The sequence below is a fragment of the Cyprinus carpio genome, chromosome B20 (genome assembly GCF_018340385.1).
Source record: "Cyprinus carpio isolate SPL01 chromosome B20, ASM1834038v1, whole genome shotgun sequence".
Classification (NCBI taxonomy): Eukaryota; Metazoa; Chordata; class Actinopteri; order Cypriniformes; family Cyprinidae; genus Cyprinus; species Cyprinus carpio.
In genome coordinates, this window is record NC_056616.1 from 17,884,341 (window position 1) to 17,911,433 (window position 27,093).

A 27,093-nucleotide genomic window follows, 5' to 3' on the forward strand; every position below is an offset into this window, starting at 1 on the left:
TTAAGCAAATAAATGCAGCCAGAGCATAACATTTTTCTTCAGAAACATAAATCTTCCCAAGTTCAAACTTTTGAACGGTAGTGTATATATTCACAAAGAAGTGCAATATACATGAACAAACTGGCCATTTTGCTCAATTTATTTATTTATTTTTGGCTGTAACAGGTTTTATATAAGTTATACAGTAACACTTTATTTTAATGTGTCCTTGTTACACGTTACGTGTACGTACTATTATAATAACAATTAATTATGCATAATTGCATGCAAGTAACCCTACGCCAAACCCTAATCCTAAAACTAACCATATAGTAAGTATTCAATTCAATTCAAGTTTATTTGTATAGCGCTTTTTACGATACAAATCATTGCAAAGCAACTTTACAGAAAATTAAGTTTCTACAATATTTAGTAGTAGCTTATCAGTGATGACTGTCAGTTTATGTACATACGGCAGAAATGTTCGGAAAAATCAATAAAAGATATAAACAAACAGACGATTAACACTATTAACAGCAATTATGCAATCAAACTTATAGCAAAATGTGGTGGTTCTGTATGTTGTCTCTGGGTTAGCATCATCTGAGGTCCTCTAAGTTAGTACATGTGCTTAATTAATATTGTATATATGTATAGTGTAAACTGGTATGTTACCATCCACTGTCTAATAGGAGAGGGTTGTGTTCAGTGGTACTGCAAATGCTGCAAATAACACGAGTCGCCAGTGAAGGTGAATAAAGGTTCCCACAGGGAGAGCTCTTCTTTGGATGTCCTGCCCTTAAGACAATACACAATAACAATAGACAGGATGAATGACTTAAGACAGACTCATGGCAATCTTAAACGTTTTACAATTTGGTGAACTGTTTGAGAATATTTATGAATGCATACAATCTCATTGTAGAAATTTTTTTTAATGTTCAGCTTACATTCCATTAGAGTTAGATTTAGGAGTGGGGTTAGGGGTGGACCTTCATGGTGACATTTTACCTTCAGTATGTTTTTGCACGTGCAGCCTTCTTTGGATGATGCAATTCTGTTAGAGTAATAATGCATTGTTTTATTACTGTAACACTGTGAGTTTCCAAGCACATACAAACACACACAATCTCCTTCTGAGCTGTGGAATTTCTGTCCGTCTTCTCTGGGTATTTTTAGCATGCGTGTGTTTGCTCCACTCAGGCTTTTTCTAGGTCTGCTGCTTGACTTTGTTTTGCATATGATGGTCTGAAAGGGTGGAGCTGATCACACAAACAATAGTGCTTTAGTTCACTATCTTACAGTTTATCAGTAAGTAAATGATCACACCAGTGTGTTTAGAGATCAGGCGATTGCTGTGTTCTCTGATTGTGTATGTTTACACTACAAACCTCAGAGGTCTAATTAGGACTCATTTAGCTGTGGCTGTTATCGTTATCGTCTGGTTGTAATGTCAGTGTGTTTGTGCATTTACATAAACAGCTAAAGCTCATGTTCTGTGAGAATTTTTGTTAGTTAAGTAATAAAAATAATCACAGCTTAGGGGTCATAATTCCTTGTGAACAGGAATACCTTTTTTCTACTTCTCTCTCTTGCGTTTGCTCTCTTTGTTTGGTGTGTTTTGTATGCATGGACTCAGAAGGGATTTCTGGGTCCAAGTCCAACCCAAATCCAAAGCCAGACCCAGGGAAAATCGTCACCTTTGACCTCCGGAGCATTCAGCTTGGGAAAACAGCAAAACTATTCTTTCATTCTCTGACCACCAGACCTCAGCCCCTGATGTATGCAGCAATGGCTGGTGACACACACACACACACACACACACACATAAACTCAGTGTACCTACATCCTACATTCATTGAATTTCACTTTTACAGCCTAAAATGTACATCAGCTGTTGGGCCAAACTATTCCCGAAAGCCTGGTCAGCCGACCACCAAATGAACTGATTCCTGTTATACTTCATTATACATTATGATTCCCATCATACTAGTTTCTTTCTGATCTGCATTAATTTGTAGACTTTCCCTGAAACTAATGGTGGTAATAACTAGAAGAAAGTTTTACTGACTCTGTTTTAAAAAAAAGTCTGAATTGTAAGATATAAACTTGTAATTGAGAGGTTAAAAATTTAGAATTGTGAGATGAAAAATCGCAGTTACCTTTTATTTTTTGCAACAACAACAAAAGTAGTCTCAGATTTTAGAAGAAAAAATAATAATAACTGCAAGATGTAAACTCAGAATTGAAAGATTTAAACTTAGAATTGTGAGAATTAAAGTCAGAATTCTGAGTTTATAGTTCGCGATTTTGACTTTTTTCCCCCTGAATTGTAAGAAAAAGTGCTTTTTTTGACAGTATCATATTGGATATTGAGCCATATTATTATTTTTATTATTAGCTGTCAGTATTGGATATTTAATTTTGCTCCTCATTTCCTCTATTTTTACGTTTTGATTAATTTGTCCATCATCTAATGCTCACTTCAAGTTAATCTTTATAATAATATAACTGTATAATGTAACCTTTAGCAAACTCAAAATTAAAATCTATTTTTCCATACTCTACATGGTATCACTTAAAATTATTGTTTTTGTTGTTTTATTTTAAAATTATTTATTTATAGTATATGAAGATAGTGTAGATCGTCATCATATGAAAACAATCACATTGTTATTACAGAATTCATAACATCAGTGCATAATTCATCATTTTTTTTTTGCTTGAGATTTAGAAAACAGTCCAGAAAAGTGCAGTACAGTAGTCAGCCGGTAAACTTAAACCTGCAAAGCCTGATGTCCATTTAAAATGTTTTAGTTGCATTTCTTCGTTTGCTCATCCCTTTGAAACAGGAAATCTACCCGTATAAGTGCTGGGATTTTAAGCTTGCAAAAGCCATGAGGATTAAAGTCAGATAACGTCAGGCCTGGACATGTGAAGTATGATTAACTCTTTCTGCTTTTAAATGGGACATTTTTCCCAGCATGAGGCCCTCTCACATGTGTATGAGTGGCCTTAGGAAAGCGCATTAGTGTCATGATAGTATTTACAACACTGATGAAACATCTACAGTGTTTTTTTTTTTTTTTTTGATGATGATGATGATGATGCCTGGCTGATACAGCATCTTCAATGCGCAATGCTCAAAACCAATGTGTGCAAACAGCCACAGAGCAAATCCTGCTACATTGCTTTATTAGTTCATCCCCACCTAGCATTCCAAAAATGTATCTCTGTTCAGGCACAGCTAGTAAAGCATGTCCAGAGGGCAAGGTATGGTGCAGCCAGAGCACGGAGTACCCAGAATTCCAAAAAGGGTAAAAAAGCCTGACAATATTCCATTACACTAGTGCGTTTTCGTTTAAAAACAGTGTTTTAAAATGAAAATGATCTTCGTCTACACTGGCGTTTTCTGCTGCACACTACACAACCAAAAACGCATGTCACATGACCATTCATGCAGGTACAACCACAGATATGTATAGGTAGATTCCCTATTATTCAGAGGGCAGACGCGTTTACGAACTTGGAGCGGTCGAATGGGGAATCTACCTATACATATCTATGGGTACAACAATGAGCATGATGTTATTGTTTACACGGTCGTCAAGGATACGCAGAGCGAATGTGTGCAGCCACCCCAACGTTTTCAAAAGTCTCCGTTTTGGTCCGGTCCAAGGTCCAAAATGACCTTTTTGTTGCACCTACCAATAGGGGGGTGAATTTAAAAACTTGAGATGCAGTATATGCATGCCATATTAAAGACTTTTGTGAATGTAACTATATACAGCTGCTTATCTGTTTTTATTTGATATGTTTTGCAGTCACTGTAATGTCACTAACAGTATACATATATACAGTATACATACTATGATTTTTTGCGAAAACATTGAGATTGGTAATTATGAAAGTGGTGACACTATAGGTTCAGTTGATCTCAGATGAAGTTTAGAAGAAGGAAACTGTTGGAGGACTATGTGAATTGTTTTGTGTGTGCATGTTTTAACCATATGCCAAATAGATTTTGAGATCAACCCGAGGGGAATTATTGAGCCAAAGTTGCATGATCCTACCTGTAATAGTTTTTTTGTGAACTATTAAGGTGTGTACTGTCGTGTTTTGGTGTCTGTGAGAATACTACATGTTTTCCCTCAGTTAGATGCAGTCACGTTCAGCCTTCTGGACATCTGGAGGTTTAGTAAGATGGATTAAAGACGGAGGGAAGATTTTTTTCACAATCACACACATGCAGGAGTGAAGCTGCACAAAGAACAGAATAAGTTGAGTAAGACGGATGAAAGATGTGGTTATGTAACAGGTTTTGATGGATTGACAGACTGTCAGTCTTTAATCTTTGATGTTCTGCCATGCGGACAATGACCCCTGGTTTAGAGGCTAGTCCATGGTCTTGTCTGCTTGAACTCTAAGTGACACACAGCAATGTAACAAATGATATCTAAATGATAAGTATGTGTTTTTCTAAGTTATGTCATCCATCTCAGAAATGTCATCAGTTGGCATTCTTGTGTACGACTGAAACACGAAATCCATTGGACAATGTTTTGTTTTCTGTCTCTGCTTTTCAACGCCATTTATTCATACTATTGTTCTGTGGTTGGAAGCTCTCTTGAAGTTCCTGCCTTTTATATATTGGCTGGTCCATTCATGTGCATTCATTCAGTGTTTTGTTTTTGAGCCCTTGATGTTCCACTTGATCTTGCGCTTTCAGATCTCACCAGCCTCTCCTGTCCGAGTGTGCCCGATCCAGCTCATCTGGCCTTGACTGACCTTTTCTCCTCTTTTGAAGCCTTTATTAGTCCAATGATGTATTGTATGCCATGTTTATGGAGTTCAGTGCAGTTTATGGAGTTTATTTCCCATTCTAAAGCCAGCTGGATTACTGGTGGCATTACCGTGCTATGAGGACCTTCAGCTGTTTGTAGACTATGTTAAATCCTTGGTTACAGGGATTTACGGGCACTATGGGATTCCAAATTCATGAAGAAGCCATGTGCTTTTCATCTCAAAGCTACATTTGCTCATGACTTTGTGAATAGGTCTGTTACTTCATGGTTCATACAGCTTTGATTCTCTAGTTTGTCTCGGTGGCCGCTCCTGATGGGATCCGGGATGACGTGTGTTTGCTTTGTGCTTTCACCGGCCCACGTGCCCAAGCTCTGTCTGTAGGCTCAGGTTTGTTTTTCCATCAGAGGAGCCCTGGGGCAGGGCAGAGGGCCGCTGTGTCCCATCACACGCTCATGATGATGGCGATGATAGCGATGAAAGCTGTGTTGTCCTTGTGCTCAGGTCTAATCCAGTAGCCTTTGTGTTTTCAGAGCTCAATGCAGCGGATCAAACAACCTATGTGCTTGTGCACACATAGATGTTGGCGTGTGCCCACACATTCATGAATATGGGGGCCCAGGGAAGGTAAACAGATGGAAAGATCCTACTTTTGGGTAGGGATGCATCGATCCGATACTTAGTATCGGTATCGGCTCCGATACTGGCATTTTTTGCTGGATTGGGTATCGGTCAGACGAGACCGATCTATATATATAAAGTCCAAGTGTTCTGAAGCCGTTCCATAGTTTAATGTGAGGTACAGACTAATTTTTAAGTCGTTAAATTTGAGTTCAAGTAAACGCTTCTCTCCGCTGCGTCTGTCATCTGTCATTTATAGTGTTTCTTGTTCTGTCCTATAAGGCTATTAATAGTCTAATGTATAGCACAGTAATGGAGGAACATATGATAGATAGGACTCCTATATATGTTGCTGCCTTTATTACTGTGCTGTACATTTAAAAGAAATGTCTTTTAATTTTATAGTTTACTTGGTTTCATTAATGTATTTTACAACAATACAGAGAGCAGTGTGTAACATTTTGCCAGATTTAGTCCTACACTTATTCACTAAATAATGTTATTTCACTAAATATATAGATTTTATAAAATTGTGTACTCATGTTTTTTCTAGAATAACTTTTGCTGCTAAATTATCCACTAACCTAGTTTATAATAGTATTTTTGTCATAGATTATGATTATATATTTTTTCATTTGTTATTTTTCATTAAAATGAAGTTGTCTATATTTAGTAGATTGTGTTAAACACACACAAGAGTGATGATCAGGTCAACATAAAGAAGTATAGAAATTCTACATTGATTTAAAAAAAGCTGTGCTGGTATCAGATCGGATTCGGCTGATACTCAGAATTGTCTGGATCAGATCGGATCTGAAAAAATGCTTTCAAAAAATCCCTAATTTTGGGTCTGCAACAAGTCAGTTTTTCTCATGGTGATCTATTGTGTGATAGTCAATTGTATGATAAAGAATGAATGGACAGTTGGACAGAGTGTGATTTCATGATGTAACTTCAATGATAAGGCATTTGGAGAGTGTTAACATGGCTTTTGGAAGTGCTGGCTTTAGGTATTATGCTCAATCTCCCTTTGACATATTGTAGAAAAGAAGATAGATGACTAGAAGATGAATATTGACTATTGTGTAAACATCTTAACTGAATGGAAATCAGATTTTAAGAACAACCTGGGGGAAATATTGAGGCAAAGTTGCATAATCATACCTCATATTTTGTGGTTGTATTATGAACCGTGAGAACTGTACTTTTCCAGTGGCATTATCTCATGATAGTCACCTGTAGAATAATAAGGGATCTGTTTCCCAGGCAGTGATACTAATCAATCATGATAATGGCACTAAAACTGAGTGTTTGTGATAAAGGATCAGAATGAGGGTTAAAAATAATAGTTTTAGCGAATATATATTTTACTTCCAGTGTTTACTGTAAAATTGCCAAAATGTCTTCTTATATCTATTTTAGCATTTTACAGCATTTTACATTTTTTACAGTGTACCCAGGTTAAAAAAATACACTTCCACAATGTACTTAATGTGGTCTATTTTTGTGCAGTAATTTTGTACTTAATATAATAAAAATGATTCTTTAGTACTGCTTAAGATAAACTTAAGATTAACTAAATGTACTCAACTGTGCTATTTTTGGAAACCATGAATACAATATAGGAAATGGCATATGTTTCATGTTTATAATAATATTGTTTAAAGGGATACTCCATCCCAAAATGAAAATGTTGTCATTAATCACTTACCCCCATGTCGTTCCAAACCCGTAAAAGCTCTGTTTTTTCTTCGGAACACAATTTAAGATATTTTGGATGAAAACCTGGAGGCTTGAGACTGTCCCGTAGATTGCCAAATAAATAACAGTGTCAAGGTCCATAAAAGTATGCTGTGTATGCTCTTCTGTGTTATTCGTGCCACAAGGATGCACTGCTTTATTTCAAATCAAAGCTAAATACACATAGAAACAGCGCATCCTTGTGGCGCGGATGACACTCAAGAGCATACACAGCATACGGTGATAATGAGAGACACAGAGGAGACCGTTGACAAAGGAATTATTGAATAAAGTCATTATTTTTGTTTTCTTCGCTTACAAAAAGTATTCCCGTCGCTTCATATAACTCAGATTGCACATCTGATGGCAGATGGAGTATTCTGATGATGACATTCATACCTTTTATGGACCTTGACACTGTTATTTATTCGGCAGTCTATGGGACAGTCTCAAGTATATATATCATGTATATAGTTTATGTGCAGCAATTTATGACACATTTTGTGCCTCAGTATAAATACATGATTGTTTTATTGCAAGTGTCCCAGACATTGTAGTTCAGGTGGCATTTATCTGGTCCATGTGCTCATGACTAGAAATAGACTTCATATCTTGATCCTCTTCCCCTCTTGGAGACTCATTTACTAGTCAGTTCTGCTGCTTCAGTGACAGAAGCTTTCCACATCAGTCTTAATCATGTCAGTATGAGGCCTATTTGGGCTGTTTTTGGATTAGGATAAAAAACACCCTCCCTTTTGTTTGAGGTCAGAGGTGCTCTTCTCAGAGGTACAGACCGTTTGAAAGGACTGATCATTAACGTTCCTCCCAGACTGGAGAGCCTCTCCCATGAGCTGTTAGCTGGAGGAGTACGTTCAGGAGTGGACGTTCTTAGGTCTGCTATGGGTGGTGTTTGTGCTGGTTTAATGCTCTGTAGTGTTTCCACCTCTGTGAATGTTGTTTGGACACGAACCTCAAAGTGGCCACATGAGAAATGATGTTGGGCATGGCATGGTACACCCAGCACCACATAAACACACACATTACTCAGTCATAGAGTACACATATAGTGCACAAGAGTACAGTTGTTTCCTACACAGCAGGTGTCAGCAGTATTTCTTTCTTTCTTTCTTTCTTTCTTTCTTTCTTTCTTTCTTTCTTTCTTTCTTTCTTTCTTTCTTTCTATTGGGGTTGGTAAGAATTTTAAATGTTTAAGTGTTGTGAAATATAATTTTAATATCTTTTTTATCATTTCATTTTTTTTCTTTTTTAAATGTAATTCATTCCTGTAATGGCAAAGCAGAATTTTCAGATTTTGAAATTAAAACTGTTATAAATCAATTTACTGTCACTTTTAATAAATGTAATGCAATGTAACGCATTACATTGTGATTTTAAAGTGCTTTTCAGGGTACTCAAGACTATTCACAAAAGATAATTGTGTGATATCTTTTTTTTGTGCTCCTGTAGCTCAAGTGGTAGAGCATTGCGTTAACAAGCGCAAGGTTGGGGGTTCGATTCCCCGGGAACACATGATAGGTAAAAATTGATAGCCTGAATGCACTGTAAGTCGCTTTGGATAAAAGCGTCTGCTAAATGCATAAATTAAATTAAATTAAATTAATTTAATTTAATTTTTTGATATAACAATTTTTGCATCGTTTTCAGTACTAATTACAGTATATACAGTATAATAAACATTTATTATTGCCTCTAACTGCAATCTTAAAGAGTTTTCTTTAATCTAGGCCAGACACAACTCATTCTGGTATTTCCTTATCCACAGAGGACATTTGTTGTATTGCCACCCCAAATTTTAAATGAGCTACAGTATTTTGCCATGTTTTTGCTGCTGCCTTTGCAATGGTAGCACCTATTATATATAAAATGATGGAGTGTAGGTAGGAAGCTGACTAAGGTTTGAAATAGAATCTATCTCTCTCTTTCGCTGTCTGTTTGTCTACTTTTGTGTGGGTAAGTGATGCTCTTCAGCAGGTGAGCTGGGCTCCTCTCACCAAACATAAAGCTCATTGTGTCTGAACTTCTGTGTGTTGGAGTTATAGCTCGTGAGCTGCTGTCGTCGCTTAGTAAAAATAAACATGGATTTTCCAGCCCCATCTGTCACTCAGTCTCTCCCTCCAACCCCTCTCTTCTTTCCTTGTCACTTTTAAAACCCTTCACCCCCTCTCGCTCCTTCGTGTCCTCTCTGAACTCTCTTATTAGGTTTAATTTTCTCCTTCACTCTTCACATGACTTGGATTACATAGTTTTAAGGGGGTGTGTGTGTTCATGTCTGTGTGTGTGGCGTGTAGTCAAACCCGGGCCTCACATCCCACTGTGACCAGGCTGTACAAAGGAAATGCCACACAGACCCCAGGACGTTTTATTCACCGTGAAATGCTCTTACAACAGTAATGCTTTGCGATTTCGCAAAGGAACAGTTCACCAGAGAGCAGTTCAACAGTTCAAATTCATATTTTAATTGACTTTTCCCATGTGAGACATCACATCAGTAACATTTAACAAGATCTGGTTAATGAGACCCGACTAATGTCCTTCCAAATCTTTACGACTGACTTTCTTCTGCAGAACATAAACAAAAAAATTTTTTGGCCAACTGGATGATCCAGTCAGTGAATTTAACTCAAAGACCAGATCAGTGTTATTTGTGAACAAATCAGAATGTTTTTGTGAAGTAAATGAGTATGTGAGTAATTGATGAAAAAGATCTGGCTCAAAAGAATGATTCATTAATAAAGAATGATTCATTGATTCTTTAAAAACATTCACAGCTACTCTGCCCAGGAACTCTCATGTACTCTCAAGCCAAAGAGGTGACAAATTACATTTCACTCAGTTTTTCACAAAAAAATGAAATAAGACTTTAGAAGACTTGTAAAATATTAAACAAGTCACTTTTATGGTGCTTTTGTGTCACTCCAAAGCTTGAGGGCCTCAGTCTTCATTCACTTTTATTATGTTCAATTGATAGGCCAAAATTAATTATTGTCTTCCAAAGAAGAAAGTAAGTCAAATGGGTTTGGAAAAAAAAACAATGTTGTGTAATTAATTACAGGGCTCTGAATGAACTATCCCTTTAAAAAGTGACAATATGCTATTGACACTTGAACAGCTGTCTGGAAGCAAATGGAGGAAGCTTCATGGAGTGTAGACTTTTTGTGGAGTGTGTGTGTGTTAGAGTGATTCATTTCACCTCTCTCTTTGAGTCCCACTGTGGAATAACACAATAGTCACAGCAGTCTACACATGCTTACTTTGAAGGGATAGTTCACCCGAAAATGAAAATTCTGTCATTAATTATTCACCCACATTGTTCTAAACCTGTAAGACCTTCGTTCATCTTAGAATCACAAATTTCTTCTCTTTGTTTATTTTCTTGTGAATGCACATCAAAGACTGACACAGAAGAGAGGAAATTGTTGAATAAAGTCATTGTTTTTGTATTCTTTGTGCACAAAAAGTATTCTCTTGGCTTCATAAAATTTCTGATTAACCACTGATGTCACATGGACTATTTTAAAAATGTCCTTACTACCTTTCTGGGCCTTGAACATGTCAGTTGCATTGCTTTGTATGCAGGGTCAGAAAGCTCTCGGATTTCATAAAAAATATCTTCATTTATAATCCGAAGTTGAATGAAGCTTTTATGGGTTTGGAATGACATTAGGGTGAGTAATTAAAGCTCCAATATGCAGGAATTTTGTAATAAAATTTCCGAAAATAACTTGCACAGTGTGATATATTTCCTCCAGTTGTGTACTTACAATATCTCAAAAGTCTCCAAAGATTTTTTATTTCAGAGAAATTCCGATTTTAAATAACTGGCCGTCCCGGAAAAAATATGTCGCCTCTCAGTGACGCAATGTCCGCTCTATACTTTTTTTCCGGTGTAGACCATGTGATGTTCCACCACACGGAATATCACATGGTCAAATTCGGAAGTGGTGGTTATGTTATAGCCGCGCGTATGGTTTGGTTGTCATTGTTATGGATCACGATAACTCTTTGGCGAGTATTGAAGTGGCAGTAAAACGTAAGCGTACATATTCGGATACACGCAGACTGTGTGACAAACGGAGGAATAAAACCAGGATAAATATCGGCCAGGCATTTACGAGATGGAGAGAGCTGCGCGAAAATCTTGGACTTGACAGAGACTCTGCTCTCGCGAGTGTATTGATAGACAGGTAAGCAAATCAATTATTTATTTTGGCATTAACCATAAACACGTAACACTGCACAACATTAACCCAATAAATCATTTAACAAATAGCTGTAAGTTGTAATGGGATAATATAGTATAACATTTCACGTTCCTTGCAGTTAATTAATTATGATGACATAAAATAATACGATCATATATACAGGTAATACAAAAACGAACGATAAATTACCTCATCCGTGATCATGATTCGTTTATCCAATTTAGATACATTGCTATGGTGAAAACGCATTAAAAACGACATCTCCCATCGTCACCTGCTTTATAGCGTCATCAAGCTTCGCCTTTGTTATTGTTGGAAATGCGCCCTCTTGTGGTCAATTACAAAAGTCACATACTGGAGCTTTAATGACAGAATTTTCATTTTTGGGTGAACTATCCCTTTAAGAGAAGATCAGGTTCGTGTTTAAAACAACACAAGATGACCATCACCAAACAATAGGAAAAAGCTTGCTTTCTTTCTTTCTGGCTTATATTTACTTTTCCACACTTTTTCTTTTTTAAACATGCATATACGCACTGAATACACACACACTAGTTGCCCTCCTTCAACTATGCTGACATACATGTACCACAGTTCACCTACAAAGTCACATTCTAACAGGATGTTTTTCAGGAAGCACTGGCAATAAAATTATATTAAAACACCTTTTCACACACACCTCGACCCCTCTGAACAAACACTCTTTGTGTTGAAAAGTGTGTGTGTGGTCAAATGTGTTTTAGATTTATGCCTGTTCAGCATATTTGCACTGACCACTGCTGGAGAGCTCGCACTTTTTCTTCAGACATGGTTTAGTCCTGTGGGATGAGACAGAGCTAAAAATACAGAAGTATGTTTTCTCTGTTATACCCGCTCTCCTGCTTGTCTTTGTATGAGACTGTGTGTGTGTGTGTGTGTGTGTCTTTAGGTCAGTGTGTCTGCAACGCAGCAGCTGTGTGTGTATTGTCATTGAGGGGTAGATAGGAATTTGGGCATGAGACAATTATGTAATTTATTTTCAACAGCAAAAACAATTGACTTTCACACTAGAGGTGGGTAATCTATCTATCTATCTGAAGGAAAATATACTGAATACTGAAAATTATTACTTATTTAATCTTTTATGTAAATTGCAATACAAACAATTAAATAAAACAATTAAAAAAATTGAATACAGACAAACAAACAAAAAATATGCTATATTTGGTATGTCTTCTAATGCTGGTTTACACCTTATTAATGATGATTTTATTTACTGCCATAGCAGAGCAAAAAGGACTGGACTAGTCTTCTGATGTGCTTTGACCAATAGCTCAGTTTTTGATATGATGTTGTGAACATGATTCATACAAATGCTCAGCTGCAGGGCAAATCTGATCCATCTTTATCTGCCTCCCCAAACATAGAGGGATTTGTTCATTTCCCACAGTGAAAAGATCATCGTTTGCTGCTGTTTGAGACAGATTCCCAGACACCAGAGGGATGTACTGATACTCTCCTCAGTACTTCAGTAGACAGAACAGACCTCATCCGTCCTCATAAAACACTTGTCTGTGTAGCATAGCATCTCATCCTGTAGAGAGATGGACCTTTGACACTCACACACTCATGGAAAATCCCCCACAAACTCACTTCCTCTGTGGATGAGCACTGATACTTTATGAAACATAACCGGGACACAAAAGCATCTTGTTGCTTTCCTTTGTAGTTAGTTTATCTGGCCTCAGGTCAGAAAAATGTGATGTGTTGGTCATAGTTGCTTGTGAGAGAACAATTATTTTAGGGTTTGATCACCGTTTTGCCCATATGTTTGACCCCTAAAAATGTACCACTCTGTATATACTGAGTTACTGTATTGTATTACATATGGTGCAGATGAGAGTATCGCTGGATAATTTATTGCATATTTACAATATTTTGTTTTATTATTTTTGTGGCAACAATATAAATGTAAGCAACATCTGTTAATATTGGGATGATTTTGTGGCACATTTTATTTGTCCATTAATTCCTTTAAGACGATGTTGCTAAATAACCCCTCTGATTTAATATTCAATAGTAAAATAAGTTAGATTTATTTTTATGAATTCTGAATCATTTTCAAAAGTTTAATTTCAGTGAATCAAGTAAATAAATCATTAGGGCCCTATGAAATTCTTTTTTTTTTTTTCATTTTCTGTTTTAATGGTTAAATGAAATTTTATTAATCATTTTATAAATCATTACTTTTTTTAATCAACTAATTGAAAGCATTAAACACAATATTTAACAGAAAGTTTATCATCAATTACATTTTAATATTTTTTTTCTCAAATTCAGTTCTATGTTTACCAAATTCTGTTTTCCATTAATTTTCTGAATTCCATTTTAATGGTTTTATTAAATTTTAATAATCAAAAGCATTTTTAATGAATTGATTTTATATAAAACAATAATTTATTATTATTTTATTTATTTTGTTTTTTCTATGAAATACTGTGTTGTGTGTGTAAATTATTTCTGCAAAAGTAACTTTGGTAAATCATTGTTCTGGTAAAAATTCCTATAAAAATAATGTTTCAATAATTTTATTATTAGTAGTAGTAGTAACATTACATTAAGCAATATATTTATTTTACAGTTTCTTCAAGTTAAACCGAACTATAATTTTGACGTGCTGCTGTGAAGACCTTTAGGTTTTTATGACTAGATTCCATAGTTTCATCTGTTTTCCACATCGCGGGAATCATAGGGCCCTAAATCACAAAACTCTGGTTCGTTAATTTTATTTGTGCCGCCACTCATGTGACACTGAGGATTATATAAATATAGATATATATTTTGAATGCCTCGCCCAACCCTATTTTATAGCATTGTATGCATGCATTGCATTAGGGGTGTGTTGTCAGCCATTGTTATTTAACTTCCGAAATCGTTAACTTTATTTATCAAAAGTCAAACCCATTACAAACAGCAATATCACTATTACATTCACTCAAGGTTTATCTTAGTAGTGATTCATGGTTCAGAGAGCAATTCATAATCGTACCACACACACAGTGTAAAGTCTGTCATGTCTAGCATATTATTAAGAAACAAGAGACTGAGGAAATCTGGACACTTCACAGGAAACATTAGATCTGCCTTTCTTGTATCCTCTAATATAGTCCAGCACTCAGGCAGACCTGAGAACAGCAGTTGAAAGGTGAATCATGACAAATTTAATCCACATGCAAACTCCACCAGGGAGTGTTTCAGACGTTGGGAGAAGGATTTGATCAGTGTTTGCTGTCGCTGCCTTGAGCGGGAGTTCAGGTTCTCTGGGTGGGGCTCTTGTTTTGCTTTGAATTGGTACTTGTCTCGTCTTTCACCTGCTTAATCGCTTTAGGATTCCTCCTGAGCCCCTGTGTCTATGTATGGAATTCTGCCCTGGGAACTTTAGAAAACACATAGACCTACGTTGTATGTGCATAATGTGTGTATGGAAATATATGAAGAGTTTGGTTCCAAACGCAATAAATCCATTTTTATTAATTTGAGTAAAAATGTGTTTGCTTAATCAATAAAGTGGCAAGATGAAAAACACTATTTTCTGTTTCAAACTTTCACATAGCATCTTTAGGTTATAATAACATAAAAAATTTAAATCCAGATTTTGATTTTCAAAAATTTTGTATAATTTTTTTTATTGTTTTCCCAAAATGCAATAAACAAAAAAAGGGAGACAACATGACAGAATAACTCGGCGGATATCGTATTTTGTGTAAAATTAAAAATGGACTTTTCAAAACCAACCAGATACTATATCGATTTTGGCGGAAACTATTTTTTTTTTTTTAAATGGCATTTATTGTGTTTTGGAACCAGACTCTTCATATGTATTTTAGTGTTGTGAAAGCTACTTAGCAAGGAAAACTAACTTACCAGGTTAATACACTACTCACAATCCCTGCGTCTGAATATACTATACCGTGCCTTTATACTATATAGTAGGCAAAAACAGTAACCTACTATGTCCGAATTTATAGTTTTCATAAAATACTTCTGGTGAGATTCTGAAGTGTGCATCAGATGGACACTTTATTATCCCATGATGCCATGTGAGAGGATTTATGAATGACAGTCAAGTGACGCTGTAGGTCACATGACAATAACAAATTTGCAAATGTAGTACATCTGAATTTCATTCGTACTACACAGGTTTGGAATGAGTAAATGATGGCAGAATTTTCCTTGCTACCATACCCTTTTAAAAGTGCTAAAACTTCTGGAAAATTTCTCCTCAACACTGATAAAACAATACAATTATTAGTCCATAAAAACCTTCTAACTTTTATCTCCCCTGAAAACCCCACCCCCACCGCCATCTCTCCCCTTCCTCCATCTGTGTCTCTCCCTTCATCTTTTATTCACACTCCTCTATTGAGTGGACAAACATCAAATAAATATCACCATAGTTGCTCTGAGGCTAGCCTTTAGCCTGGCCCTAGTTAGCCTGCTTCAGCCCCTCTCTTTCTCTCTCCTCTGGGATCAAGGTAGTGTGTGCAGCTGGAGAGTAGGGGCATGAGTGGGGTTAATCAGCCCATGAATGGCTGCTGTTTCTGGGGGATCTATGGTCTGCTGGGACCCTAGTCCGGAGCTTCTGAAGTCTTTGTCTTCTTCTGACAGGGAGCTAATTTGATAGCCTTTATAGTGTCTGATTTAAATGTCAGTCTTGAGAGGAGAAAGCTGTATATCTTTCTCTTGCTTATTCTTTTTTCTTCTAATACTCTCATTTGCTTACTTATGTTTCTTTATACCTTCTTTATTTTTTCCGTGAATAGTATTTTATGTCTGCTTTTTGTTCAATCAAGTTTATTTGAATTTACAAGGGATCTGTGGATCCCTAAAAATGATTAGAATGTCTTAAATTCACTCTTCACAATCTTAAAATATTATCTGTTATAAAGTACTAAATCTTACAATTTATAAAATATATCTTTAATATCATTTGTTGAGCTGTGGTATGAGAGCTGCCAAATGGGGAAAAACAGACACATTTCATATCAAATAATGAAATTATTTATATGCTGTAATTTGGCTGCTTACTGCTGTCACTACAAGGCTACTTTTAAATGGGCATCAATGGAGTAGAATGTGAAAACAAACATTTTAATTAATATGATGCTTTTCATTTTAAGCTCACCGGAAATTTTTAGGAAGATGTATTTTTGCAGCAACTCATTTAACAGACTGTGTCTATCCCTCACAGCCTTGTTTTCATTTGTGTCAATTTACATATGGCACAGATGCATTGCTCTTATTTTCTTTAAATTTGCATTTTTAAATAAAGTTTTGAAATGTCCCCTTTAAATTTAAATAGAATTTAATAGAATCCCTCCCACCGCCAAAAAAAAACAACCTAAATTCAATCGATATATTAAAGAATATTGGTAACCAAACCGTTTTAATGACCACTGAACAAAAAAATACACTGAAATAGTTCTTAAAATATTCTGTGCTGCACAACAGACAGAAAGTCAAACAAGGTTTTCAACAACAAAGTGTGTCAGAAATGATGACAGAATTTTCATTTTTGAGTGGATTATAGCTTTATGTCATTTAAATATATATGCTTTATACAGATCCCTTAAATTTGTTACATTCTTTTTGTGGCTTCTGTGGGAGTCTGTGTGTGTGTGACACAGAGGGGGAGTTTATTGTAAGCATTCACTAACAACATAACAACGTGTCTTAATTGGCCTGGAAGAGTGTGAGGAAGTGTGTGTGGTGTTAACTAAAACAGCTGCTTTTCTCTGTCCTGCAGACACTGGGCCCACCAAGCACCATTTCCCCTCCTTGAGTTGATCTGAGTTCAGTATATAGCTCATATTTTTTCATTATTTGCATCTTAATAGTATCTGCCAGTAGATGAATCCAGAAGAACTTCCCAAGGCCCTATAAGCACCTTCCTCGCTTCCCTTTTTCCTTTATCACCCTCTATCCATCCCCCATCTTTCTGAGAAGCATATGGTGGCACACCCAGTCTGTCTTTCATGTGGTGCCTGAGTGGGTCCCGAGACCCGACCCCACCGTACAGAGACAGCGATACAGGCGTGATGGTGGTGGTGGGGACAGGCCTGAGTAGTTCTCACCAGAGTGATTCCACATGTGCCGTGCAGAGCTCCGTAACGAGTAGGAGGATACCGTCTCAAACACCCACCTGGAACCCATCAGAGATTCCAGTAATTTTAACGGTAGCCCTGTCTGTGTAGTATTTTGTAATTGTACACGTCCTACTGAATTGGCAACATGCATGCCAGAAATTACAGCTGGGAGCATAAGCCTGATTTGAGTTGATTTTAAACCTGTAATTTTTTTTTTTTTTTTTTTTTTTTTTACATGAATGTCCATGATAATGGTTAACATTTACATTTGTTGCTTAAAATCATCTTTATGCTTATATATGTGACCCCGGACCACAAAACCAGTCATAAGTAGCACAGGTATACTTGTAGCAATGGCCATCAATGCATTGTATGGGTCAAAATTATAGATTTTTCTATTATGGCAAAAATTATTAGGGTATTATGTAAAGATCATGTTTCATGAAGAGTTTTTATAAATTTCCTACCGTAAATATATCAAAACTTCATTTTTTATTAGTAATTTGAATTGCTAAGTACTTAATTTGGACAACTTTAAAGGCAATGTTTTTTTTTCTGCACCCTCAGATTCCAGATTTTCAAATAGTTGTATCTCCTAACAAACCATACATCAATGGAAAGGTTATTTATTCAGCTTGATGATGTATAAATCTCAATTTCAAAAAACTGACCCATATGACTGGTGTTGTGGTCCAGGGTCACATATTTTATTGTTTTTCCAAAGATCCTTTCAAAGAAAGTAAGTTCACTTGGTATCTATATTTGTAATGTCTCAGAGCAGCTATTTAGGGCATATAAGACCTAATGTTCAGTTGAATGGGGAAATTCCAATATCTCAACAACTGTTTCAGCTGTCCAAAATATGACATGAAATGTTCTATAAATGTTGTTTATTATGCTCAAATAATGTAAAAAATTATATCATAGTTAATCAAATTATGTAATAATGATTGGTTACAATTTAAATCCATGTTATCAGATTATTGAGCATAACATGTACGTTATTTCACTCAGTGACATTTACTCAGCGCAAAAGAGTTAATCATCCAATCAGTTGTCTTTAAAACTGTCACATGGTCCTGGAGGACAGGGACCCAACCCACGTCAGTTACTCTCTGGGCTCCCATCATATTTAATGAATGCTATCGATCTCTCACCTCTGTCCCAGAACTGGGCTTGGACTCATTCTGCACACTCACTTCCTTTCTGTATTCTTTCTATAAATAGATACTCATCCAGTGGCAGTAAGGATGTGAGGTATACCGAGAGCAATAAGCTAATTTGAGACACGTCCACACTATATTCTCTGCGCTCAGGGTTGACCCAGGACTGATGTGGGCTGGGCAGGCCAGTGCTGGAGTTGGAGTGGGTCTATATTTACATCCCTCAAGCCCACACCCTAAACTCTCCAAATGCTTGAAATTACACTCGGCTTTAAAATGTGGAGAAGAAAGTGTGAGTTTGGTGCTGGTTAGTTTGAATTTGGCTGAAGTTCACTCAGTGTCTCCACTTCTCTTTGCCTCTTTCATTGTTTTTTTCTTTTTTCTTTTATCTTACAGTACACTGAATTCCTTTGTGCAAAAGCAAGGAGCGGCAGCCGTAGGGTCAGACATGTCACTGATCCTCTTGAGATCTCAGTCACACACACACACACACACACACACACACCAGCGTCTGAGAGTCTCATGTCACCACTGATGCCAAGGCTAAATACGTACTGAAGATTGTGTACTCAGTAGTTGTTCGAGGAACAGTTGTTTGGCCCCCATCCCATCTATGACATGTAAATGACACTTGACCTATAAACTGTAGACCATTCTATCATTGTTCCCATCTCTCGCTTCTTATCTCGTTGGGGCATCGGTTTAATATTTCTGAAATGATAGCAGGTGCCTGTTCTGCTTGACTCGTGTAGAGGAGTCATGAATCTGTTAGTTGTGCCTGAGGGTTTTATGGGATCTGGGATTGTTGTAGTGAGATGATAATCTTGCACACGGATCATTACATTCCATACATCATTTTTAATGTTAAGCTTTAACGCAAAAAGTTTTAGGGTGGATGTTAGCCCCAGGATGGCCCAGAAAGATGAACATTGCACACAAAGCTGTAATAGGATTGGCTGTTTTAACTCAAGTTCTGGGAGATGTACATTTACTATTATTTGAATAAGGGATGCACTAATATTACAATTCTGACTAATGACAAAAAAAATCTTATAATTAATATAGGACTTATATATTGAACATTACTAATTTGGTAAGTAGGTTATTTTCTGTTCATCTCCATGAAGTTTGTGTGACTTTTTTTTTTTTTTACTATGTGTGTATAAACCTTTCTTTGTGCATCATTTTCCCAAACAGCCTCATGGGAGAGTCATCAGTAGTAAAGTCATAAACAAATTATCTCATAGTGGAATCCCTGGTTGATTTGTGGGCAGTGATGGGATGAGATGTGGAGCCTTCCCATGCTGCCATTGGCCATAATGAGACCACAAGCACTCAGGACTGTGTGAGAGCTGGTGCCATCCAGCATGTGGCAACACTTTAAGATTACCCAAATCATGTCTCTGCTTTAAATATCACACAGCACTCTGTAGTAATCTCTCATGGGCATAACATATAGCAATGCAACTCAAGATTTTTCTGACCAAATCTGACTTTCATTTCATTCATTTCATCATGGTTTCAAGACATTGTTCTTGCATAGGACAGGGATATTAATCTATATCTTCTCTGATGATTTTCCATAGGAAGATAAAAAGTACAGGTTTGTAAAAGCCTAGTAAGGTTCTTTATAGAGAAGAAAGGGTCTTTTAGGAACTGTTCCCTGAAGGGTTCTTGAAGAACCAAAAATGGTTCTTTCATTGCAAAACCCACTTTTGGATCTTTGTGTGGTCGAGTGTTTGATCTGGTGTGACCCAGAAACCCCAAAAACTGATTAAACAGAACCTTTCGTTATACTTTCCTGTATCCCTATTAATTCCTTTTATCCCTGCCATTAGCTATAAAACCTTTATGCTTTTTTGAGAGCCAAGTGTCCCCATGCATCTCTCCGAAGCAGCCTCTCCAAAACGACTAGATTTTCTTTTTTTGGTTTGTTTGAGGCAAATTACATTATGAGCTCCATCACCCTCTTCAACCGTTTTAGGATGTTTAAGCGGTGCTCGCCTAGCAACCGCAAGCCTCCTCATGGTGCAGCATCTCCCTGGCAACCTGCCTGGCAGGGGTCACTGCGGTCAGGCTTCTGTGAACCCCCCCCCCACAACTCCTCTCCCCCTTACATCGGGGTGAGTGTGCGTTAAGAGTACGTGTCCCGTGGTGTGGAGGAGGTGTGTGTGTATGTGTGTGTTTGGAACAGCAGAGTGGGGAAGCGTAAGTGTTTGTGGAGCTCAGGGAGGATGAACGGACACGGTCATGCCTGTCAAAGAGATCAGTTTCTGGGGCTACAGGAAGAGGAGAAGCCCTTACTCAGGTACAGCCAATGAGGGAGTGAATGAGAGCATGTGCTTGCTTTATTTATTATGGCTCATAACTTAACTGAGTATACAGAAGCTGTGTTAGGAGTGATCTACTTTTCAAAGATAAATTAATGCAAAAGTGTAAAGTATTGTTTATTTGTATGAAAGTAAAAGCATCTGTCTATGTCTACATATTATTACATTACATTATGCATTATAGTTGGATATATTGCAATATATGTGACCCTGGACCACAAACCAGTCTTAAGTCGCGGGGGTATATTTTAAGCAATAGCCAAAAAAACATTGTATGGGTCAAAATTATCGTATTATAGATATTTTGTAAATTTCCTACCATAAATATATCTAAACTTAATTCATTTGGACAACTTCAAAGTTGATTTTCTCAGTATTTTGACTTTTTTGCACTCTCAGATTCCAGATTTTCAAATAGTTGTATCTCGGCCAAATATTGTCCGATCCTAATAAACCACACATCAATGGAAAGCTTATGTATTCAGCTTTCAGATGATGTGTAATTCTCAATTTTGAACAGTTAACACTTAAGACTAGTTTTGTGTTCCAGGGTTATATATATATATATATATGTGTGTGTGTGTGTGTGTGTGTGTGTGTGTGTGTGTGTATATTCTTTTGATTCTTCCAAACTGGCTTTGTTTTTAAATTTTGGCTAGATTTTTTTTTTTTTTTTTTGGTCATTATTGTCTTTTTTACATCCATTTTATTATGCATCACAGTATATTGCAGTATTTTATTTAAAATATGTATACAGTTCTTCATGCTGCCCTGCAGAAGTGGATTTGTGGAACTCACAGAGTCTCTGTCTCCACCTCTTCTTTGTCCATGGCTCCTCCCCTGACTCTTGATTGACAGCTGATACCTTACAGTGCATTTCTGTGACGTATAGATTAGGTGCCACTTTTCTCTTTGGGGCAGAACAAAATGACCTAAAAATGTTAAGTCTATCAGACCTCCGCTAACTGTCGAAAAATCATTTCTGTTGTTTGTTTGAATATGTTAGAGAGATATGTTAGTGAAGTTTATTTTCCTGACCTATACAGGCCTTTTTTTTAAACAATGGTTAGGCAGAATTGGCGGGCAGCTGTGGAGGGGTATGAAGAATCTTTTGTGTGGTACGCTAATTCAACTGCATTCCACATCTAGAGGTTTTACTCAGTCATCCTTAAACACACACACTGGATAGATACCCCTCCTCCAGCATTCCCTGTGTTTTCCTCACACACGCACGAGCGTTCTGGCAGTGTTCATTATCAGGTTTGCATGTCCAGCTGGGTCTCCAAAAAAGTGTTAGATTTGCTTGAATTTAATTTGTTTTTACATTTCTGGAGGAATAAATAACAAAATTGCTACAAGATGAATTATGAATCTAGTATAGATAGTATATCTAGTATCTAGTTTTATTTTATTTTTTTACTATATTATTTTATTCTGACTGATGTAATAAAAATAAAATGTAGACATAATTGTGGCAGATAAATTTAATACAATATACATTTTTAAAGCGTTTATCAACATTAACATAATAATGTATGTAGTCACAAATTAAGATACCCTTCCTCTGAAAAAATCCCGTGTCCAGGATGCATTGTAATAACAGGTGTAAACAGCCATCTGTCTCCGGTCTTATCATTGGATCACTTGAGATGAATGTGAATAGCAGGTTAGGGCCTGTATGATTGCATTTTATGTACTTACTATGTAGACATAAGGCTTTTTATGAGATAACAATGACCAGATTGGTTGTAAATTGTTTTAAAAGGCTGCTTGCTAATTAGCATGAGAGAGCAATATGTACATTCAAATAGCACAAGGAAGACACATTATTATGTGTAGAATTAATTGATAAATCAGGTTTTGTTTTTAATTTCTTTTACTTGGCTAATAAGTCTATTCTGTCTCTTTTCTCTCCCTTAATGCTGCTGTTCCTGACTCTGTGCATTTCCCCTGCTCCAGGTAAGTCATACAGCCTCTATTCATTATATTGAATGTCTGAAAAGAAAAAATACATAGCTTTCCATTCTTAAAACTATGACTTTTATGACTTTAACTATCAAATCGTGTTCATGACGTACTGTAAATGAACTATTGACTATATTTCATGAAGGAGGAATTTAGCAGTACATCACTTGCTCACCAGTGCGTCCTCTGCAGTGAATGGGTGCCGTTAGAATGAGAGTCCAAACAGCTTATAAAAATATCACAATAATCCATATTAATGTCCAGTCCAATTAATGTATTGTGAGTAAAATGCTGCATGTTTATGAGAAATAAATCCAGTATTAAAGTGTTTAAGTTAAGGTGTTAATTGATGGACTGGAGTCGTGTGGATTATTGTGATGTTTTTATCAGCTGTTTGGACTCATTCTGACAGCACCCATTCAGTGGCAAGCAAGTGATCTTGGATGGCCTGAGGGTGAGTAAACTGATGCTGATGAAGATTTTGTGCACCAAAGCAAGCACAGAGAGAGGGATGGAGACTGATGCCACTGATGTAATGAAAGTCTGGCTCTACTAACATATATCACATGACATGATCCATGATCCACTGCTCTGTGTGGGTGTAATACAGGAAATTAGCCCTTATTCCTGGACCTCACGGGTCACGGTGTGCACGATGAGGCCTGCTCTCCTTGAGTGGCTGTCTGCAGTCAGGGCATTTGATTTACACCCTGGTGTTAAACCTGGAGAAGGATGGGAATGTTCAAGAAACTGGCTGTGGAATGGGAAAATGTCCTCAGGGTTGGGACAGTCATGGGGAAAATGGAACATGGTTCATCGATGTTTATTTGTGTGGAAGATAAATGTCAGAGTCTTTAAAGGACCTTGCAGTTGTCTAGCCATTATAACTGGTGTTTAATCAGCCAATCTTATTATTTACTTAGAGGAAATGTGAGGTTGGATGTAAAATGATCCAGGTATGAAGTCATTATGAGAAAGTGAAGCTTGTGCCCCTGTGTGTGTGTATATGTGTGAAAACCTTTGGGCTTGTTTCGTCTCATGGGTTATTAACTCTCATATATTACTGTTCACATTATTACTCCTTGTTCTTGCCTGAGGAGAGAGAAAACCATCCATCTCTGTTCACAGTTTCACTCTGGCTTTCCTTTCTTCCACCTTTCTCATTCCTTTTTTCAAACTATATTTATTTCCTTTAATGTCCAATGGGAAATAAGGGATGGGAATAGGAAACTTTTTTCATATATATTGCCCCTGTCCTGTTGGTAAGACCACCAAACCAGTAACATGCTCCTATGAAATCAAAGGCTTATCGTTTAGCATGTATGATATTATATGTGATATATGTACACTACTATTCAAAAGTTTGGGGATGGTAAGTTTTTTTTGTTTTTTTGTTTTTGAAAGTCTCTTATGCTCAATAAATGCTGTGATTAATTGACCAAAACACAATAAAAACAGTAATATTGCTTATATAACTTGAAACTTATATAACATTTTATGATTTTTTTAGGATTCTTTGCTTATTAGCAAGTTCAAAAGAACAGCATTTATTTTAAATAGACATCTTTTGTAACATTATAAATGTTTTTACGGTCACTTTTGAATTTTGAAAAAACTTACAGTCTCCAAAATATTAATGGTAGTGTATTCAATATTTATATATTTAATGATTATAAATTCAGTTGTAAGAAACACAATCAGTATTTTTTGAGATTAATTATGTTTTATATGTTTAACAAAGTAATGTAAAGGCCTGTTCACACCGGGACGAATTTCGCGCGCGATATTCGCCGACGTTTAACGCCTCGTGACTAAACAAAGGGCGCCAATGTGAGTGTGCACACCGATGCGAAAAACGCCACGCGTAAAAGCGTAATTTTTTTAAAAACGCCTCGGGTTCGTTTTTTGGTTTGACGCACCGCGTCAAAAACTATACGACCAATGAGAATGGCGCTTTTGCACACGTGTCTGGAGCTTCTGAAGTTACAGTAAAACACAACTTGGGGGCGCTCAAACACAAAACTGTCTTGCTGAGCACACATACGTAACGGCGAAGAAGATATACGCCAAGTAGCGTCTACACTGCCGGGAAGAAATAAGACGAAGAAGATGCAAGGCAAGATGAATGTAGAGTTGCTGGTCTCTACTATAAGAACTATATGACAAACGCGACAGCGATTACAAAAATCTTGATAAAAGAGAACTAGTATTTCTAGTATTTCTGTTTTACATTAAGCGCCATCTAATGTCAGGGAATGAATTTGCATGTTCACTCGGCTCATCGTCAGCGAAAATCGCTTGGGTGTGAACACAAAAAACGCGTTGAAAAACGCTGGCGAATAACGCGCGCCGATATTCGTCCCGGTGTGTACGGCCCTTAAGGCTTTCATACAATGACCCAAACCACTTTCTCAGTGGTCCTGCTCTCTCACACCTGTAGACAGATAAGGACCTGTCTGCCTCAAGCCATCTGTGTTTGAATGTTTATAGGAGATATATCATGGAAAACAGGATTCCTTTGCTAGGGGGGGACGGCCAGGAATGTTGTCCTGGGTCTGGGAGAGAGGAGGCCCACCCGTAAAAATACTTTCCCATAAAAACTGTGTTAACCTATAATTTGCATATAGTCTTAAAGACACGGTAGGAAAACATAAATAGCTTGATTAATTACAAGGGTCAGATAAGAGGGTGGGAAATAGGTAATAGTTGTTGATGTTTTTTTTTTTTTTTACATATTTATTTATTTTTTGCTTTGATTAACATTTATATGTGTACTTTTAGTAAAATGTTATCCATGTGCAAAATAGGGCATAGTTAAGTCCTTTGTGATTATGCTCCTTCTGTCACAACTTCTGTCTTTCTGTCTCTTTCTCTTTCTGGTTAACTCTGCCTCTGTTATCAGTCTGTGAGGAGAGATACGAGGTGGTATAGAAAACATTCCTCTACACATACTCTGTGCAGCCTTCTGTCTTTTTACTCTCATCATCTTGCTTTACACTTTGTTGCAGTGATGTTCCCTTCTTGATTTTAGTCAAGCAAATAAGTAATTCAGAATCTACTGACTGTATGTATATGCATATTACATGAGGGAGAACATAATCTTCTCTTGATCAAGCACACATGCATACAGTCATTGCCTCGTAATGTGATGTAAATCTGTTCTGAGAACTGTGATCATGTGGCCTTGATTTCACCTAGATATGGCACTTCCCATAAATCTGGTATTGTTATTAAAGCATTATACCGGCACAAATCACGTGACTTCCTTAATTCCTTAAAATTGCAACTAATGTCATTTGGACTCTTCCAGTAGCATGGCAGAAGGACAAGACAACTCCATTTTATATCCTATTCATGGAAACTGCTATATACTGTATATTTTCTCTTTTTCAAAGAAAAAAAAAGACTGTATGCTGAGTGTCCATAAAGGAAGAAGATGGGAAAAAAAATAAAGAAATAAAATAATTCACTCTATCAAAATGACAAGATTGACCATGTATAACCCTGCGCGTGGTTTGACGCAGACAGACATGCATGACCACCTTCATGAGTTTTTTAGGATTTTAATAGAGGCATTAACACCAGAAGTTTATAGCCCATTTTTGTAGCAATAATAAAGCCTAAATTGGTCTGTTGTGAGGCCTTTTATGAATCTCTTTATGACAGGTCACAATCTGACAGACTTGTGTCATTCTTACATCAGGGTCCAGGCCGCATCCCTCACTGAAATCCCAGCGACCCTCTGTCATTCACATTGGGCTGCCGTCTTCATTGGCGTGTGTCGGTTGTGTCTGACAGCTGGATGTGTCTGTGCGTGTGTGAGTTGTGCTTCCCGCTGCAGAGGGCAGAGCGCCAGCCCTGTGTCGGCCGCCCTATTGTCACGGTAACAGACGGCTCTCAGCCATGCGTCTGCCTGATCAGCATAACACAGGCTGACTTTCTCTCTTGACCCCTCTTTCTCTCACCTCCTCTTAAATCAGACAGTAATAGGCCCACGAAGAGTGCGAGCGTATGGTTCGTTGACAAAGGAAGGTGGGAGAGAGTTGTAAGGATCTGCTCTTCACGTTGGTTTATTTAAACAGAAAGGAGACGCCTGTAGATTAACTGGAGGCCGCGGTCCCTCACACTTCAGCAGCTCTTACTC

General features: G+C 37.0%; 1 protein-coding gene across 3 annotated transcripts in view; it reads left to right on the forward strand.

Moving 5' to 3' along the window:
- The window catches only part of LOC109112652 (NHS-like protein 1), an 87,583-nt gene that overhangs the window by 3,178 nt on the left and 57,312 nt on the right, over nucleotides 1–27,093 (forward strand). The window contains exon 1 of one of the 3 annotated variants that reach the window (XM_042746710.1): nucleotides 20,223–20,962. The exons of the other annotated variants lie outside the window; for them this stretch is intronic. Within the exon in view, the coding sequence (XP_042602644.1) occupies nucleotides 20,905–20,962 (58 nt within the window). The 5' untranslated portion in view covers nucleotides 20,223–20,904. Of the gene's footprint in view, nucleotides 1–20,222; nucleotides 20,963–27,093 lie in introns of those variants that run through there. 3 annotated transcript variants of the gene reach the window in all.